This window comes from Athene noctua, chromosome 2, assembly GCF_965140245.1.
Source record: "Athene noctua chromosome 2, bAthNoc1.hap1.1, whole genome shotgun sequence".
NCBI lineage: Eukaryota > Metazoa > Chordata > Aves > Strigiformes > Strigidae > Athene > Athene noctua.
Genome location: NC_134038.1, coordinates 155,520,524 through 155,540,958, shown reverse-complemented (window position 1 = coordinate 155,540,958; position 20,435 = coordinate 155,520,524). Strand labels below are relative to the sequence as shown.

General features: G+C 41.6%; 1 protein-coding gene across 1 annotated transcript in view; it reads right to left on the bottom strand.

The window, feature by feature from the left end:
* Positions 1-20,435, bottom strand: part of ELMO1 (engulfment and cell motility 1) — a 306,139-nt gene that overhangs the window by 242,177 nt on the left and 43,527 nt on the right. The window contains exons 3-5 of the mRNA XM_074900796.1: positions 17,028-17,177; positions 2,410-2,450; positions 1,323-1,395 (exon numbers count right to left, since the gene is read on the bottom strand). Coding sequence (XP_074756897.1) covers positions 1,323-1,395; positions 2,410-2,450; positions 17,028-17,105 — 192 coding nt within the window. The 5' untranslated portion in view covers positions 17,106-17,177. The remainder of the gene's footprint in view (positions 1-1,322; positions 1,396-2,409; positions 2,451-17,027; positions 17,178-20,435) is intronic.

Here is a 20,435-nt window from a genome sequence, read left to right as displayed (position 1 = left end):
GGGCAATTAGCAAAACAGTCTTGCTATTTAATTTGGGTGGAGGCAAAACACACAAGCCAATAATTACTTCAGCAGTTTTCCTTATGGTGGTCTTTGAAGTGTCTGTCAACTGAAACTTGAACAGAAGGGAGAAAAAACAAGCAAAAAGGGGGGATCCCAAAACAAACTGTGACACATTGAGGAGGTTGTCTGGGCTGCCAAACAGTTAAGGTAAAACTGAAACTGGTCTGCTAAAAGAAAAAAAAAAAAGTAGCACTATATCTTATGAACAACTGCTCTAGCTGTCTTGCTAAATTTAGTCTTTCTAAATGCTTAACTGTGCCTAAATTCCCTTTATTTCTTGGGTAGGGTTAAGAATTACAGTAAGAGAAAATTAGCTCGTGTCTCACTTCTATTTAGCAGATCCTAAACAACTGTAAAATGCAAAATAAAACTAAAAGATCCCTTCTGCTTGAGTAAGCCAAAACTGATAACAGGGTAAACAAGAGGCATCTACGTCTATTCAGCTAAGCTCAGATCTATTTAACTCTAAATCCACTAGGGTTACCGAATCTGCATGCGGACTTCAGCAGGTTTTGAATAGTGTTCTTTTCCCATTGTTTAGAAGTTATAGGATTAATGTGTATACTTTTTCAAACATTAATATTTTTTCCTTAATTTCAGTAATTCTATCAGTAATGCTAGGAATGAATGTACTATTTGGTCTCGTTCAGATGACCACGTCCCGTTTATTTAGACTAGACATTCCATTTTTATTACAGCTATAGCCATTTCATTACTTTGTGCTGAAATCACTGCATCACTTCGTGAATCACCTATTTCCATGCTATCTGGGGACCGAAAAAATAAGACAGCATAACATACAGAACTGGAAAAGGACAAGATGGCAGGATAGGAGGAGCAGAAAATATTACACCATCACTGAAATTTATTTCTACCTGATTAGCCCAAGGAGGAAGTGACATGCATTGAAGGTCTCCTCAGACTTCAAAGAGCTCTTTATGTTTTACATATTTCAATTTCCTGTACACCACTTGTCAGCAGAATACTAAACATGCACAAATACCAAAGCTGAAGGGCTCAGTGCTGAAGTCTCAAACTCAACAGATGTGAAGGCCTTGGCACATTCAAACTTTTACTTCCCTTTCCAAACAGAAGAAATCTGGGCAAAATCATTAAACCCGGTCTCCTAGTACTTACCCTCTCACCGGCATTGCATTACAGAAAATACTCTATGTTTTTATATATTTTAATTTAAAATAAATTACTGTGGCAAGCATTTCAATAGGCTATGCAAAAATTGTGTTGAATGATTTACCTACCTTCTCTGTGATGTAGAAGTTAGAACTATCAGCATGCTGCAGTGCAAACTGATCATGATTTGCAAGAGACCACCTTAGAAATATGAAAATAAATTAATCACAAAATGAAATGTTAAAAACTTGAGAGGTACCCTTTACATAAAATTACTACGATCAAACAAGTGCCTGTCATTCCCATGTATTTCTCATACTCTTCCATAGCTTTCAATGATGAATTCCACAGTTTAAGATAAAAGCATTCCCTTACAAAGGGAAAATTTCAGTACAAATACATCCTATAAATGAGCTTTTCCCTCTGCATATTTGAAACAAAAGCCTAAACTTGACAGTGGTCAAGAAAGAAATTACATAACAAATACTTTCCTTCCAAGGCAAAGATAAAAAGAAGGGGGGGTGGGGTGTGTCAGGGGTTGGACAAGAAAGAGAAACAGTAAGCAAGATCACTAAATCACTAAGACAAAAAAATTTACAGTACCAGGATTTTATATTAGCTTATACAATGCCCAACACACACGGTATTAAGTGGATACATTACATTACACATAAAATACCACTTTTTTAACTCAGCAGCAATTTGATGAATATAAACTAGTTTCCTTCCATGTGGCAACACTTGCTTAAAACACCGTTTTTATCCCAGAATATTAACATATTAAAATTAAAGCAAGATATTTCTCTTAGACAATGGTTAGTTCATATTGAAGGACTTGTGATTAACATTTCAATTTCATGTGAGCAGTCACATCAACTGGACCAGCTTACAGAGGCCACTAGACCCAGCGCTCAGAAAGAGCCACACAGTCAGTGCTTTAGTTCCTTAACCCACGCAAGTGTAAAGTGAGTGGGTAAAATGCATCTCTGTGCAGAAAGGCAATAAACAGTCTAAATGAGAGTCACCCACATGATGGAGCTGCATTGTTAGGAACCTCATCTTGCAAATAATTGATCTAAAATACACTGCAAATTCAAAATCTGAAGATAAAACAACTACAAGATTTATGAATTTCTTCAGAAAAAAAATATCTCCTGATTGGCTTAATAACTCAAAAAGTATAGGATCTAGTATGTACTATATGGCAGAACTTACCCATCGCAGACTTCTTTTATTATTGAGGACAGTGGCTTTTTCTGGTTAAGGAAAAAAGAAAAAAAAAAAAAAAAATCACCGAGTTGGAACAGCCCTGAGATGTTAAAATATGATTCCAAAACCACTGGCTGCAAAGAAGAAAACAAGCCAGTAGTATTTCATTTCTGGTTTAATATCAAGCTTGCTAGGACCCCAAAATTTCTGCTGGTTTGGTCTGATAATCTATAAAGACATCAATTCTACACATATGCATGATGACATTATCAGTCCTTTTTGTCAACATTAGCCCATAAGGCATCAACTCGGCTTCTCAACTGAGAAATCAAAGGGTCTTTTGTGTACACTGCATCTCATTACCCAACAGAAACAGAAGATTTAGCTATCAACATGAGCATTTTCCAGGAATGACATCTGAAGCAAGAAGACATTCAATATTTTTAAACCTTCTTTTGTCCCTTTCAGATATGGTCATATGACAACAATAATCCTCTCTCTCAAGTACACATATGCAGGTTCCCCTCTGATAAAACACCAGCTGGAAGGTGTTAAGATCCCAGATGTATCAGTTCTGCTTTATTCTCTACATCTGCAAGCATAAGCATTTGGACTGACTGAAAACAGCTCTGTTGCTTTGGGTCCCAAAATAGAAGTAACAGTCTAGTTTGGTGATGTTGCAATGCTCTGAACATTTTTATAAACACAGAGTGCACATGCAAGTGTTTTTAGAAGATTGCTGGCTCAAAGAAAATGTATTTTTATATCCCAAAAACATATATGAAGTTGCATGGCAAAAAAAACCCAGACCATATTTCCCAGTTGTGTGACTACTGAGCCTTCTTCCTCCAGTGCTGGATGACCACACAATGCCACACAGATCTGTTGCTTTGTGAAAACTCCCCAAATAACCTGAACAGAATAGGACCCCCTCTCTACTTACTTCCAATAATCACAGCTCACTGAATTCTTAAAAAGCAGACAACATGAACAAAATACACAAAACCCACCATACAACCACCAATAAACCAACACTGTTACCAAAACAAGCTGTTTCCCCTTTAACATTTATAGAAAACTGATTAGGCTAAAAATTAACTCAGTAGCAGAGTGCATTACACAGAGGGAGAATTATTATTCCCTTGGATTTGTTTTCTGAACCGCATCACTGCATAGACAGAAAGTCAGTGACGGTATTCCCTGGTCAGGTCAGGATCAGGGAAGGATTTGTTGTTTCAACACTCAACTAAACCAGTTTATAAACAGGCAAAAACTTGACACAAGACCATTTTAAACAAACATGAATGAAAGCAGCTGCTGAAAGGATCTTGTGTCCCCTTGCCACACCATCTCAGTCCTTGGTTTCCATCCTTCCTCTTTCACTGCCCATTACTATTTTCACGTGAACACCCAGCTGAGCCACACCAGGGAACTTGACCTAACTGAAAAGTGGCCCAGTAAAAAGGGAATAAATAGTTTTCATCTGGATCACCTTGTCTGACTTGCTATGTGCCTAAATGACTAGCAAATACTGGCACATGGGAGAAAAGGCAAGAAGTGTGAAACTGCTCCCTGCTGCAGCAGCCAACACGTCCTTTCTCCGCAGCAGCTTCTCTCTGTTGTGCTGGCTCAGCTGTTCACATAGCCACAGCCAGGCTGTGAAGCAGATCAAGTAGATCAGGCAGACCATACGAGAAAGAAAAAGTGTTTTCTTTCACACAATTTTTCAGCCTGATCAGTTCCTGAGTCTGGATTACTCTGTCACTTATGTGCGGCTCCTTTCACCTGCTGTCCTCCTCCTCAAGAGGTTTGTAGCTTCTGCAATCCTGTGAAAGCAATACCTATTTTCAACTGTTCTCTTCCCTCTATCCTTCCCCAAAACATAAAACCTCATTTTTCAGGAGGGACAGAGGGCAGAGGGAGGAGCACAGGTTTGTCTGTAGTGGGATTAGGCCAGTTTGCCACCCAGCACACATGTGCCAGTCTGTGGGTCAGCTGCTGCCAGGCAGAGCACACAGCTCTGCACGCTGCCTCCCCTTCTCTCCTCAGGATGCTGCTGCTGGTCCTGCTCCACTATTTGTCTATTTTGATGAAATTTTTATCGGGGATATTAATTCCCTTTACGAAGTAAACTGATATCAGCTAACAGATTTAATACAATGGAGGACAAAAAGAGTAACTGTCTCTACTCCCCATTACTTCCCACAGGAACTACAGTTTCCCATTGGAAACTATGATGAAAAGACACTTTAACAACCCAAACTGGCAATACTATAAATACTGAGAAGGTTGGATAAAACTACATTCCAAATCATTATTATTAAAGGGCTTTTATGCCCTTTCTCAATCCTACGCATCTCCCTCCCCCTTTTCCTATTCTATAGCACCTTTGCATTATTACATGACACTCTTTGAAATTAAAAACTTGGACAAAACAAACAAATAAAAAACCTCACAAAAACCCACAACAAATCAACTAGAACCTGTAAGGGACAGTTGAAAAAGAAAAACAAAATGGATCTTCAATAATAAAAATTATTAATACAGTCAGCCTTCACGGTACAGCTTTGTCCTCCAGTGGCACTAGTGCTACAACACATGACTAGGTACAACTCAGTTAACAGCAATAGGGCGAGAAAAAGTAGAACTCTTCTGGGATACACAGTTTGCAATGAGTCATTTGATAGCACTTTACAAATGAATAAAAGCAAAACAAATACCACTGTAATACTAAAAAGATGATGCTCCTTATCATCCCTTGGGCTGCACTCCCCTTACTCCCCTGCAAGTCTCCAGACAAAATTCTTTCCCCTTCGCTACCAAGCAGATAAATTGACACCAGCACAAGCGCTCACAGCGGTGAGCGGGATGTCGCTGAAAGCCGGCGCAGGCTGCCATGACTCTGTGCAACCGCTCAGTCGGGTCTGGCAAACGTGGGCTGCGGGAGGCCCCTAGCAGGCAGCAGGTCGAGCGGGCAGTGGCAGTGCTCCCACCAGCCTGCGGGTACACGGCCAGGCCTCCACGCCACCAAAACCCCAATTTGCTCTGGGAGTGACAAGCAGGTGAGCGGCCAGCTCCCGCAGCCCCTTCCCAGCCAGCTCACAGCCGCCTCCAGCATCCCTTTGCAGTCCTGCTGCTGAAGGCCCTAAGAGACATATCTATGCTTCAGTAACGGTGACAGGACACGGCTGTTTATGTAGAGGAATGCAGCAATACTAGAAGACAAAAGTGAGCTACTTTTTTTTTTTTGAACCATCAAAGATGAGGTAAAAGCCTATTTCTATTCTCTGCAGAGCACATCCACTCAGCAGGGCATTCAAAGACACTTGTTTTTTGCCTGGCTGTAAATATTTGCCTTATTTCAGAGAGAATGAACTTGACTTTTTTGTTATTTTAGTCTAGACAAAATTATGTTTATGGAAATTTACATAATATCTTTGCTGCATTTAGAGTACTGAAAAGTCAAATTCACCTTATTAGTCAAAGGATTTTAAAGAATTCCTTACAATCAGACAGTCCAAAAATATTTCAGTTTTTCCTTCACCTAAATGAGTATTTTGTGCTAGCGCATTTTAGTTTGGGGTTTTTGCCTCTGTGTCCTCTACACTAGTAAAAATGAAGTGTGCTTTTATACATGCCGAGATGCTCATTTAAAACTCTAAGAAGATCAAGCTGTAGCTTTAATGCATGAAATACCACAGATCAAAGTAAATATTAAGCTCCCTACAGGAGATAACCCCTTTAGCTAACATATCACAGCCATCTGCACTGAACACATCGGTTAGTATAAAAGTATTTTCCTAGGGCACGTATTAAATTGATACCTGAAATCCAGTGGGAAACGCTAATGGGGCATTAAGGCCTTGCAACTTACTGATCTGCACACATGGGGGAGAATCCTGCCATCAACACCAAGCACAGGCAGCACTAGAGCCAACGTGAATTTACACACCCAGTAAAGCTTTATCTGCACTGACTGGTTAGTGCAGGTATCCAAAATGCTGGCTAAGCATAGCCCTAATGACATCCACCAGGCAGCAATACCTACTCACCACTTCTGTGCTCACCTGCATGTGTCTCAGGTCAGGTTTCCAGGTTTTGTGTGCTAAGATGCACAAAGATTCCTAATTTAAGTCTTCTTGAGTACCTGCCCTTGCTACTTGTGCAATATTTTGTAGAACAGCTAGAGTAACTTGCAGAACACAGACTGAGATTTCCCACTCTGATTTCCTCACCAGTTTCATCCTTTCATGCCTACACCTCAGGTTCCCCATAGAGGTAACCAGTCACCAGGAAGCACAGGCATGCAACATTAGGCTGGGTGAGTCCAGGCCACTGGTTTGTTCCAGGGAAATCGTGGGATGAACAGAAGGAAGCTAACAATACACCAGTACTAACCAAGCCCTAGGTCCAGTTCAAGCCACCAGTACACTAACCTGGGTTTAGAGCATTTCCAAATCAAATAGCAAGTGTGTGTGTGTATGCGTGTGTACGTGCGTGTGTGAACTGTAAAGAGGACAAGAGGCTAAATCTGGGTAGAAACCTGTGTTAACGCACAGTTCAAGTATACTTTGATTGTGCTATACCAGGGAATTGTAGACTGGTTCTTTTAGGCCAAGGTTAAGTTTTCCTTTTCAAATGACTAGCAGAAATTCATTGCTTTTTCTTTTTCCAGGTTGGTTTCAGAGTTTTTTGGGATAATGATTGGGATACCACTTTCCCTGGCTGACACCTTTTGATCAAAGAAGTAACAAGAAAACTCTTACCCCCTGCTGCTGTTAAACCTATCACAGAAAAATAGCAGACGCAGCACATCTGTTAGTGGAAAACAGCATAAAAAAAAAAGTTCTGTTGCTGATCTGAGCATCTGTCAAAAAACAGAATCTCAAGCTATTAAATACATCATTCTGTCTATAGTTACTGCTATGATTCTGCTAACAAATATTTAAGTGCAAAAGTCATTTTTATGACTATTAAAAAACACCTCTTTTCGCAATGAGTGGAGGCTTCATCTGTTACCATCAAACACCAGGGGCTACAGAAACAGAAGTGGGACTGTCTGGTGGCAAAGACTAGATGCCAGGACTCACTACTTCACCCCTGGCTTCTCATGACATGAGGCAAGGTCTTCTCCTGTAAGGGGGAAGTACTGGAGAACTTTGGGCGTCAGCCTCCTCAAACTGCTCTGAACCACTCTGAGAATCAACTCTCTCCATTGACTACTATGGAGTACTAGTGAAACCAGACTTGTTAATTAGACATCGGGCATCTGTAAAAGATGGAGAAGAGGATTTCCCTAACTCAGAGGAGCACCAGAGAGCGAATACCTGAAGAATGGGGACATCCCAACACTGCAGTAACAGAGACCATAAAACCCAGACAAGGCCAGATCAGCACCGCACGGTTCTGTTGGTGCAGCAACACAACTCAAGGCAGGAAACATTCGCACCCCAGAGCCGACAGGCAAAACCCTCAGCGAGTGCAGCCTGCTGATGTGATAGAGCTTTTATTGGCTCAGATCACAGCCCTTAAGGTGGCAGTTTTAACGTGTCAGTAGAAACACTTTGGTATAAATATAGCAGTAGGAGTTGTGCAGAGCACACAAGACTTGGGGAAATCTGGGTGTTCATGTCCTCTTCCCCTTCACTTTCAGCTGCAGCTTCCTCAGTTACTCCCTTCCCTCCCCCAAAGACATCACCACTCCTAAATCTGCATTTCACCAGATCTAAGCATTGCCCCACAGATCATATGTTTAGAATGTTAAAGTGACTGCACAACAAGGCAGCAGTGAAACATTACATTATAAAAAAAAAACCAAACACACACATCAGAATATTACAGAAACTTCTTACTCCACATCTAGGGTCCTAACAAGCTATAACACTGTCTGTTTCCTCAAGTACTTCACAAATAGAGACACCAAAAACTTGCAGTCAGGAGTGTCGAAGAGTTATAACACACCTAGGGACCTACCACTGTGCATTACAGCATATTTGCATGCAACATACACCACATATTTAAAATACAGTTTAAAACACAAAGCAGGGCCTAAAGATGTGGCTCTTCACACAGCCACTTTATGAGGTCAGCACACCTTTGAAAACTAAATGAAGAAACCCCAAACCCACAGCTCATGACTGACACACCACTGGTCTACCAGGGTAGAAAAGTCTCTACATGAAGGTGCAAAAAATTTATACCGTGGGATTTTTAGTATTACTCTCTTTGGTACTACAATCTTGGAGTTCTATAAGGAGACTATAATTGAATCATAAAGTGCACCTGGATACTCCAGCTGGCCAGAATGTGAATGAAGTACCTTGTAATTAATTCACTGGTGCGTAACTCCAGGAATGTCATCATTACACATCTCCTTTAAATATAGCAGAATTAAATTGTAAGGGATGAAAGTCCTGCTGTTTCTTAAAAACCTTTGTGGATGCAACAGTCTTAAAGTCATGTTCAGCCTTCATCTTGACAATACCATCAGTTGCAGGCAGCAAAATTCAGGCTCCAATGGGGAGGTTATGGCGTAGCACTATGGGGCTAGCAAAAATCAGAGCCAGAAAAAAATCCAAAGGCAAATCCAAAAAACAACCAGCCAACCAACCAACCAAAAAACTCCACCCAAACCACAGAGAGCAGTGTTTAATCTCATTCCTAAAATATTGTTTCCTGAACATCCTTTATATTGGAGATCAAGAACACTGGGACGCTATTTCTGCTGGACCTCAAGTGTCTCCTGGCTTTATTCCCACTTCTGTAAAAAAATACCTAACAGCCACTGCCTTTAACTAATGCTTCCTAATGTAGAAGACAGCACCAAGTAGAAAGCATAAATAGCATCCAGTAGACTGCAACTCACTAAATATTTCTATTTCCTTCTTCCTCCCATTTCTTTTACAATTTCTAATTCTTCTCCACAGCTGTTGCCTCTTCAATCTATTGAGCTCTGCTGCTGTCTCTGTATTCAACAGTGCAAGACAAAGTTTTTACGTATTTTTCAGTGATGAGTTCCCAGCCACAGACCACAGGACGTCAGTTTGCAGCCTTGAAAGACTCCAACGAACCGGTGAGTATGTGGCTTTGGACAAGCCAGACTGATAAAACATAACATGTGATGATAACATTGCCCTTTCATCCAGCATGGCTGGCTGCCACCACAGCAAAGAACCAGAGCTCTAATGATGACTATTCCAAGCCCACAGTCCTGTAAGAAAAGAAATCATATTTTTCAACACCCATTGTAATAACAATGTTATGTTAACAAAGCACTGTCTATGGGTATATGTGTGTGAGTGCACTGAATTATATCCAGTGCATTAAAAAACATGCATTATTGTTTCTGAGGTTATTCTTGCTGCTGAACAATTTATTTATTTTTTTTAATAAAAAATTGAGACCTTTCATTAGCGCCTTTTTCTTTCTTGGACATCAAGTTAGTGGACGTGATTTCCTTACCAGTTCTACTAATAATCCCTGATGGCAGCGAAACGGAAATTATTATGAAAATGTTAAATATTTTCACAATATTTATCTGTTGGTTAGTGTTTCCTTTATGAACAGTTTCATCTTTGATTTCGTGAAGCTGAAATACTGACAGGTACAACAAGGAGCAATAAAATTTATTAAATAATTGTTAGCATCTGTTTAACACCTAAAAGTTGATTTTAAGCAAGCCCTACCTTTAGCAAACTGGCTTAAGCTAGCTGAGTGTTCTTTAGTCTTTTTGAAAGAAGCAGACACCTTTTGGCTCATCTATCTTCGGGCAAGTTTCCCATCAGCAGCAATCAAGGTTCTCCTTCAGAATGGCTGAGATACAGCTGCAGTGTCCAGCCTCAAGCACTAACTCCCTTCTCCAACCTGACTGAAAAGAGCTGCTGCTAGCAAATCCAGACAGGGAACACTTTTATAAGTCAGTATAACATTCCCCCACCCCCCATGAACTGCTTCCTAGTCCTCTCTCTTCAAGAAACTGATATGTTGTCAGTTGTTAAAGGCACTGACATTTCCCTTGACTACTTTAAACTCATGACGTGCAATAACATTAGAAATCTTCACAGCATTCATACCAAAAAGCATCAGTAACTCCAGCTACTGCAGTACTATTACACTTTTTGGATAAGAGTTTATATAATTTTGCAGGCTGGGGTCTAGAGCCAGAACTAAGTGCAGGGAGTAACACTTCATGGCACAGCCTCAGGTAAAGAGAGACATCAATAACCCTCCTCTTCTTCACTACTTGAATGATGCTGATGCTCACTAATATTGCATACATTTAGACTTGTGATGCTAGGATTGTATCAGTATACTGCTATTACTAGTGACAGCACCTGCAGAAACTACAGCTATTCTTAGTTCACACACATGGCATAAGTGACGTGCCACTTTCTTTTCTCTAATTAAGCATTTCACAATCCCTTTTGAACTACATTTCTCCCCACAGTTTGAGAAACACTGCACTAGATCAATTAAAAATCCCCATGGGTCCAGATTTACGTCTGAAGCCCAAAACGATTTGGAAGTTCCCTTTATAAAACAATTTCATTGGTTTCCTTTCAATATGCAGTGAAATACAATGACTTCTCTGAAGAAAAAAAAAAATAAAATTACATTTATAGCCTACTCTGGCAGAAGAGAAGAGACAACTTGAAAGACACTCTTAAAAGATAAACTTGCTGATTAAATCTAAATCTTAGAGAAAGCATTAACATAAAGCAGCCCATGGTTTCTCCCATGTCCTGCTCTGCACTGTATTAATGTGAAATTGTCATCTGACACTGCTCCTGTAAATTTTGCCCGCTGTACCAGATTTGTGCTTTGAAAAGAAAACGCAGCCTTTTCTTTTCCCCCTCCTGTTTTTTTGGTGGTTTTCTTTTTTGTCTGATGTAAAGATTCATATCTGCTAATTTAATCTACATTTAATGATCTCACAGATAAAGGTAAACCTGGAGATAGGGATTGCATGGCCAAGTTTAATTACAAACCATTCACAAAATCATGGAATCATCTAGGTTGGAAAAGACCTTGAAGATCATCCAGTCCAACCATTAACTTCACACTGACCGTTCTCAACTCCACCAGATCCCCCAGCGCTGGTTCAGCCCGACTCTTCAACCCCTCCAGGGATGGGGACTCCACCACCTCCCTGGTCAGCCCATTCCAATGCCTAACAAGCCTTTCTGGAAAGAAATAATTCCTGATTTCCAGTCTAAAATTAGCAGCATCAAGATAGGAGGAATAAAAAAGTATGAATGGCACATAAACAATAACCCTCCCTCAAAGCATTTGAAAAATGCTGAGCAGATAATTTTCATAGCAGGACCCTAAGTGCTGGACTGTATCAGACTACCCTGGAGGAGAACATCGCTGCAAGGTAAGGCACAAAAATGAAAACAAGAACATCTTCCACATGTTTGCAACATTCCCTGCTAGTTTATGAACAACAGGAGCCCAAGCTCTACAGCAGTCCTTAGCACAAGTTAGAAGGACAAGCCAGAGTGCCATTCTCCATAGTACAGCATCACCTCAAGCAGAGTTGAGAGATAGGATGAAGGCAAGAAAACCCTATTGTGCTTCCCTTCCATTTGTAATCAGCATTTGCTTTACTCACAGGAACAGTGTTTTCCTCCAGTGGTGAGAAAGTTCATCCCCGAGTTTAGAGAAATCTGGTTTTAGTACAGCTTGTGTTAAAACACAAGAGTGGATTTGAATGGGATAAGTTAAAATAGTTATTGTCCCCAAATACCTATCTCGTGCGTCTCCTGGAAGCTGCTTCCCCTACAGCAGGGACAGCGAAGCTGTAAATCCACAGAACAAAGTATCCGGGTAACCTAAACCCAGCACTGGTTTACCTAAAATAATTTGTGCTGTAAAAAGATTCAACAGATGAGAATGAGTTATACATAATGGGCACAAATTAAAGCATGCAAATTTCCATCCGAACACAAGAAATTATATCCTTTTATGAAATGGTTATTTACGGGACAAATAAAAAGAAGAGAGGACAGAGTAACCAGCATCATGGTTCACCTGTACAGAGCCCACGCAGCCCTACCCTTAACATCTTCCAGAATAATCAGCTAGAAAATTGGGAGGATAACAGGCATTCAGTGTCTACCATTCATTTCTTCCCCAGACTGCATCCCTAAGAAGTCCACAAAAAGATCCCAATACAAATTCAGACACCAACCCATTTCCATTCCTCCCCTTACATGACAGGAAGACTTAAAAGTGGAAGATCATCCCTATACTCAGCTCTTAACGTCGTAATCAAAGCTTTTAATTAAAAATTAATTTCGACCACAGTACAGTGGTGGGTTGACCCTGGCTGGATGCCAGGTGCCCATCAAAGCCACTCTATCACTCCCCCTCCTTAACTGGAGCCGGGGAGAGAAAATATAACGCAAGGCTTGTGGGTTGAGATAAGGACAGGGAGATCACTCAGCAATTACTGTCACGGGCAAAACAGACCCGACTTGGGGAAATTAGTTTCATTTATTACCAGTCAGAGAAGGGTAATGAGAAATAAAACCAAATCTTAAAAAACACCTTTCCGCCACCCCTCCCTTCTTCCCAGGCTTAACTTTACTCCTGATTTTCTCTACCTCCTCCTCACCAGCAGCGCAGGGGGATGGGGAATGGGGGTTGCAGTCAGTTCATCACACATTGTCTCTGCCAATCCTTCCTCCTCAGGGGGAGGACTCCTCACACTCTTCCCCTGCTCCAGTATAGGGTCCCTCCCACAGGATACAGTCCTCCACAAACTTCTCCAATGTGAGTCCTTCCCACAGGCTGCAGTTCTTCACGAACTGCTCCATCTCTGGTCCCTTCCACGGGGTGCAGTCCTTCAAGAGCAGACTGCTCTGGTGTGGGTCCCCCACAGGGTCACAAGTCCCACCAGCAAACCTGCTCCAGCGTGGGCTCCTCTCTCCACAGGGCCACAGGTCCTGCCAGGAGCCTGCTCTTGCACAGGCTCTCCATGGGGTCACAGCCTCCTTTTGGTGCATTTCCCTGCTCTGGCATGGGGTCCTCCATGGGCTGCAGGTGGGTCTCTGCTCCCCCATTAACCTCCCTGGGCACAGGGCACAGCTGCCTCACCATGGTCTGCACCATGGGCTGCAGAGGAATCTCTGCTCCAGCTCCTGGAGCACCTCCTACCCCTCCTTCTCTTCTGCAGACCTTGGTGTCTGCAGAGTTGGTTCTCTCACATAGTCTCACTCCTCTCTCCAGCTGCAACTGCTGTCATACAGCAACATTTTTTTCTCTTTCTTAAATATGTTACCACAGAGGCACTACCACTGTCCTTGGTGGGCTCAGCCAGCAGTGGGTCCATCTTGGAACTGGCTGGCACTGGCTCTATCAGACATAGGGGAAGCTTCTAGCAGCTTCTCACAGAAAGCCAACCCTGTAGTCCCCACCGCTACCAAAACCTTTCCACACAAAGCTAACAACTATTGCTAGTAGAGATTTATGCAGCGGGCAAGAGACTACATGTTGTTTTTCAAATAGAGGAAAGCGATGAAAATGGGGGGAAACCCTAATGAAAAAAAGTATTCTGGAAGACAGTAACTGAATTCAGTCAAGTCCATCTCTCAAGAAGAAAGCAGAAAAGGACATTAACTTCTACATGCTTTAAAGTCAGCTTTAATGCACACAGGCAACAGCCAGTTGCTAGGTTTAGAGAGGGCAGTAAATAACATGCAGTTTTGCCCTCCTTGTTTAAAGCAACTTCCCCAGAAAAAAGCGGTTGTAAAACCATGACATGAAATAGTACATTTCAATGAATGAGAAGAAATTTTAGACACAGAGGCTGGTTCTGAAAAGCACTTAGTTGTATATTAATTGTACAGGCAGTCTAATTCAGTACGACTAATTTTGTATGATTAAAGTTAAAACCATCATTGATGAACCCAGGTTCACAAACCTACAGAAACATAGCAAGAAGCATCAACTAGAAAAAGCTCTGTGCCTCATGGAGGCCAGGTTGTCAGAAGTCATGCGCCTGAAGGGAAGGTTTTTCCTGTAAGTTTAACAACACTTGGTGGAAAAAATACTCATGAGCTCTTTTCAGGCGCAACCCCTTCCAGTACACCACTGCCAATCACTGTGGTTTCACAATGACATTTCCTCATTTTGAAAACATGTTATTCTCTTCATTGCTAAGTAAAATATGCATATACACAGCAGGTGAATTGGGATACTGTGCAACAGAATATAAATAAATGCTACCAAGCATATACAACAAGCAACCTAAAAAAAGAAAAACCCAAATTCAGATTTTCCTCTGATCTCTGATACGGTATTTGTACTTCAATATTTGGAATATCCTCAGTACCCTGAATAATAAAGAACTTGCATCATGGTACAGTGAGGGTTTTTGTTGTTCTTTTTAGAGTAATAATACAGTGTTGTTCTCTTAAATACTCTTCTTGCTGGTAAGGTATCAGAGAGGGAAGAAACTGGTAAGGCAAAGCTTTTAGGATTTTCTGAATGTATGTTAAAGGGTGCTTGAATGAGCAGATCCCACCTGGGAGACAGGCCCTGGCTGCAATGTCTGGTCAATGGGCACGTCATTTCTCTTTTCTGCCTTCTTTTCCCTCCTCCCCTTTATCATCTCCGACAGCTATAGCCATCTGAGGCATGAATCATCTCCTCCACTACAGCTCTTCAACTACATAGATGTTTTAAAGGAAACAGATTGGGGAAAAGTTAGCATTAAGTGAACCAAAGACAGAGCTGTGTGTTTAGAAGCATGCATCATGCTGTATGTTTTCAGCACTCATTCCCACATTGCTCCCATCCCTGAAAAAGGCAAATGTGTGGGTTTGTGTGTATGGGTATTAGTAAGGGATGTTTCTTTTCCATCTTCGTTTCTTGTCACCACACCTGTATTCTCCATGCCAGAATGGTGAGGGATAAGACCCTCAAACTTCACTCCCACATTTCCCCCTGCATCAGGAGTAGGCCACTGTTAACCTTCTCTCTTTCTACCTTTTCCCTCCTCTTCCTCCTCCTCCCCATAAAGTGACATAAGGAAGCTTGCAGACAGCTTGGCAGGCTGGGTTGAAAGAGTTCTACCCAACATAAGTCAGCACTGATCTTTCTCTCTAAATCTTACACAATAAAAGTAAAAACAAGGTTCCAGAACAGTAAACTAATATTTCAGATAAAGTATGAGTTTTTCTGGAGAGTTACTTTAAGCTTGTTTGTAAATTAAAAACAATCATTTTGGCATTATTTTACTGCTGCTTGGATGGAGACTGCATAATATTTGTTCATTTTTGTCCCTGCTGTACTTGGTAGCAATAAGCTGTTGTTCATCATGACTAACACACATCTTTCCCTGAACACTATGTGCACAGTGTCTACCATTTGTTATATAAGAACAAAAAAGTAAAACATTCTTCAGCCCAGAAGGCAAGAGATTTGTATCTGTAGATATATGCTTACTAAAAAATTTCAGCAAATGAAAATGGAGAAGCTTGGCAGGTCTGGAAATCAAACTACAAAGTGCTAACCACTTGGGAACTCCCTTTTCCTCTAAAGGGGCTTTCAGAGTGTCTAAAAAAAAATATCATACTGCTGTTATTCCAGCCACCCTCTAGTACCATGTTTCTCCAAAGTTCACACAGGAATTTCACAGGCATGCCACAGAAGGGTTAACTAGAAGTGAAACTGATTGCACTGCACAAAGAAATTAGGATCCCATTTCAGTAAAACATTTTCAGCCTGAATTAAAATTTTCTCCTCTCCAATAGAACTTTATTATGTACTTGGTCCCCAGATACACTAGGGTCTAAAGCACATTATGAAATGCTTTCCTTCACTCTGAATTCTATTTACAGAAATAATAATTATTCTGAACAGGTAACATGCTGTATGATTTCAAAACGTTATGGGTAAGCTGTTAAATATTAAAGAGGTTGCTTTTAATATTAATACATCTGCCACAAAAAACAAGCTCGGAGAATTCCAGAACATAAAACACAGTACTTGTATAACTTGATTTGGTTCGTTTCCCCCCAACCCCACCCCCAAAATTCCTACAAAGAGCCCATAATTCATAATTTTGAATTTGTTAGCTTCTGTACCTGCCTTCAGTCAGTCCATGGGGTCACTGCATTAGAAATAACTGCCTAAACAGGTGAGCCCCTGAGATTCCTGTATGGAACAGCAGAGATCCTCCTGCTCACAGTGCACCACTAACTTAAGTTCCAAATTCTGCACTTGCTGCAGCCATTCAGTATGATCCTACTCCAAATGCAAAGCACTGACTAAAAATTTGAAGACTTTCCACTCATAGGTAACAATATTACTACAATTTTTCAGTTGAACAAACTAAGGCACAAAAGTGTTAAGTGAGTCACACAAGCAGTAAATGCCTTATTTAAGCAGCTGTTTAGAAAGAAAAAGCATATAAAAAGACCAGCTAAACACATCAAAACCATTAAGCAGTAAAAGAGGAAGAGGGTTACAGATCTTATAAAAAACACCTTTACTACACATGCACTCGCAGAAACATGCATGTGCATCTAAGTACACAGAAATGCAGAAACACACATGAGCAGAGAAGAACTTATTTCTGCACAGGGCCAGCCGAGCACACATACACAGGCACTTACTTGATCTATTTCCATTAACTTGGGGAAGGCACCTGGCCATTCGATCGCCACCTTCACTATATCAGCAGGAGGGGGCATTGCGACGCTGCTGTTCTTCGGAGCCAGTACAACTGGACACTAAATACTGCAGAGAGTCTCTCTCATTCACACCTGCAGGGAGAAGGGGAAAAAAAAAAAAAAAAAAATACAGCAGTTCAGACAGAACTCCAGTGCTGCCGCTTCGACTCCTGCGTTTTGCTTAGCTGGGCAGGTGGAGGAAAACATATGTGTGTATGTGCGAGAGCAGAAGAATGGCACATATTACAGAAGCAAACGCAGGACACAACGCCACAACACGCTGCACAGCTCGACAGTCTGTTAGAAAGATGGCTGAAGCACTGAAATGTACGGTGAATAATAGGCATGCATTAGATTTAAATAGAAAAACTATTTTAAAATATTATTAAATATGCTAGTTGGGAGAAGTGACAAACTAGAGGAAGCTCCTGTTACAGTGTCACTCCTGGAGTCCCAGGGAACGTGACCGAATCTGTTAAAGCTGGCGCTCCAGGAGGAAAGATTGCCCAGGAAGTTGTGGCCAGGAAACACTGTTTCTTTTAACTATAGCAATGATCTTCTGGGTGTTCACAAATAGATCACTGCACTATAGCAACCAGGATGTCAGGAAGAAGGCAGAACACACAGCAGTTTCCACATATACATGCACACACACACACACACATATCCTCACCTAACGGATCCAGAGATACCCATATATAAATACTTCTTTATGGTAAATCTCAGACACGTGAATACACAAGGATATAGTATACATTAACAGCGATATAATCAGCTACATGAAACATCATAGTTCTGCAAGAATATGAATATCAATAGGATCTCACGTCAAATAGCGCAGGCTGTGAATTTTGGGGCAGGAAAGGAAGGAGGAAGAACCAAATCCTCAGGTTTTGCAGAATATAAATTCCATCTCTTTTGGCTCATCAAAGTTTGTCACCTCGTAACAACAACAAACATTTTTCAAGTGGGTGTAGTGCCTTTCTGAGCTTGCAAACAAACCTTCTGCACCCCTCTCCCAGCTCAGTGGTAGCAGGACTGCCACTGAAGTAGCGGAGCTCTGCGATTCTCAGACACGGCAAGCCATGCACTGCAGGCTGTGAGGTTCCTGCCTGCTTTGCCAACACCTCCATGCTGATCGTGGCGTTTCCCAGACGCTCTGCTGAGACCCGGCAAAACGCCATCACGTATGACAAAACGAGAGAAGCTGTAGAAATCCCCAGAGGTGCAGTTCCACTTCTTCTTAGCAGAAAAGAGAAGGAAGTGGTGAAAGCATGGACACATGCTTGCACGTATATACCCTTTGAAAGAGCTAAGGCAAGAGATGAGCTGAGAGAATATACCAGACATCCAAAAGCTAAACGAACAGGTACAGGAAATAAAACCTCTGACCATCATCAGGTGCCACTTCAGTTAACCCAGTCTAACAACTCTTCTCCAACTGCAGCAGAAGCATGAACTCAGGTCAGCCTGATAAAATCATGAAACCATCCCTTTATCAAGAAATTTTGTACCTTTGTCTCATACTACGTGGAAGTGGGAGTTTGTCCAGCCTTCAGGTATATGGCTCTACCTTTTCTTTTTTCTTGTCTCCCCTCTGGTCTGCGCTCAAAAGGCTCAGTCCTCCATATTTGCAAGCCCTGCTACATTCTACATAGGGTTCTCAACACACACTATAAAAGCAATTGATGAACTTTAACATTCCAGCAATTTATTTCCAACAATGGCAGTTCTGATGCTGACAGGATCACACATCACCACAAAGCAAAGCACAAGGCAGTAAATAAGACAATGGATGGTCTATAAATAAGACTGGATTGCAGGAAGCGCCTTGAAAGAATAAACAACGTGATTAAGAAACACAGGGATATTGTCTAACATTTGGTAGATGTTACAGGGACCAGGAATAAACACAATTAAAGCATGCAACTGTCTTGCTGGCCATTAAGAACAGTCAGTCATTCACTTTTGGCTGTCTTTTCTCCCATAGAGCCTGAGCAGATGCAAAGTCTCCCCCATTTCTCCTCTGACATCTCATGCTCCTGCCATCTGCATCTCCCACGAGCGCTGCCTTCGCTGCGTAGCGCACTGACTCAACTAACCAGCAAAAAAGTATTTTCAGTCATCTGGATTTTATCATGTTCAAGCCAAACAGCTTCCCAGAGGTGGTACAACATGGCAGGGTGGGGGTGGAAGGGGGAAAAAGCAAGACTTATTGGCAGCAGTGAGTTGTTAATCCACCTCGACAGTCAAATGAAACTGCGACCTTGGCGCCTTTTTGCTCCCACACTCACCGTGACGGTGTTTCCCACCTCCTCAGCAGAACAGTCCTCGGTAGTCTCACCCTGGTGACGTTTTGGTATTAAGCCGCCCGCAGTGCTTAAGCAGAGCTGGCTGACCCAGTGCCTGACTGACAGGCTTCTCCCTGTGTGCCCTGGCACGGCACTGCATCCCTGGCAGGAGGGATGCTGGAAGCCTCAGCCAGAGCCTGAGTTTAACTGGCCGCAACACAAAAAGAGCAGCAGCAGCAGCTCCTGCCAGACAGACTTGACTGAAGATCACTTCAGATGAGTAAGTCCTTATTTTCAACAGTTTTATCTCTCCCCCCGTCATACTACTTCTGCAGTTTTCATGAAAAAAAAAAAAAAAAAATATCATCTGTAGGCCACACATAGAGAGAGAGATGGGAGACCTATAAAAACAATAGAATCCACCTAATGCATAGGCAAACACTCTTTTAACTGGGAAGACAGGGAAGGCAACTCAGAACAGTGTCACCTCTCAGCATAAGAGATAAAGGGAAGGTAACCAGCAGCCCAGTACTTCCCCTAGGAGATAAGCTAACTCCAAAGCTCACGATGAATGCTGGAGGAAAAAAAAAAAAAAAAAAACCAAACCAAAACACACTGATTCATGACCAATGGCCACAACTATGAAAGCAAAACAACATCACGCAACAATAAATTTGCAGAAAACTTCCACTCTCACATACAAATGTGGGCATTAATGCTCATATTGCCTTAGCAAGTTGTGGTCCGTCCTAACAAGTCACACAGGAAGAAAGCAAATGGTTTAAGAAAGAGGAGTCAAGGAAAATTGATGGTAAGTTAACCAAATCTAGCTATGGAAAATAAGCATTTGCATTCAAAAGTAAGGTGCAAGAGGAGTCTGACACAGCACTCAGAAGACAATTTCAGTGTGACTAGCTTTTAATGCAGGCTAGCACAGATCTCCTACATAATTATAATCATTAACATACATACGCTTATACAGTCATAAAACACAAAGCAAAGCGACAGATCGTTTAACGAACACAAATGGATGTAGTTCCACTTCTCCCACCAGGAGAAG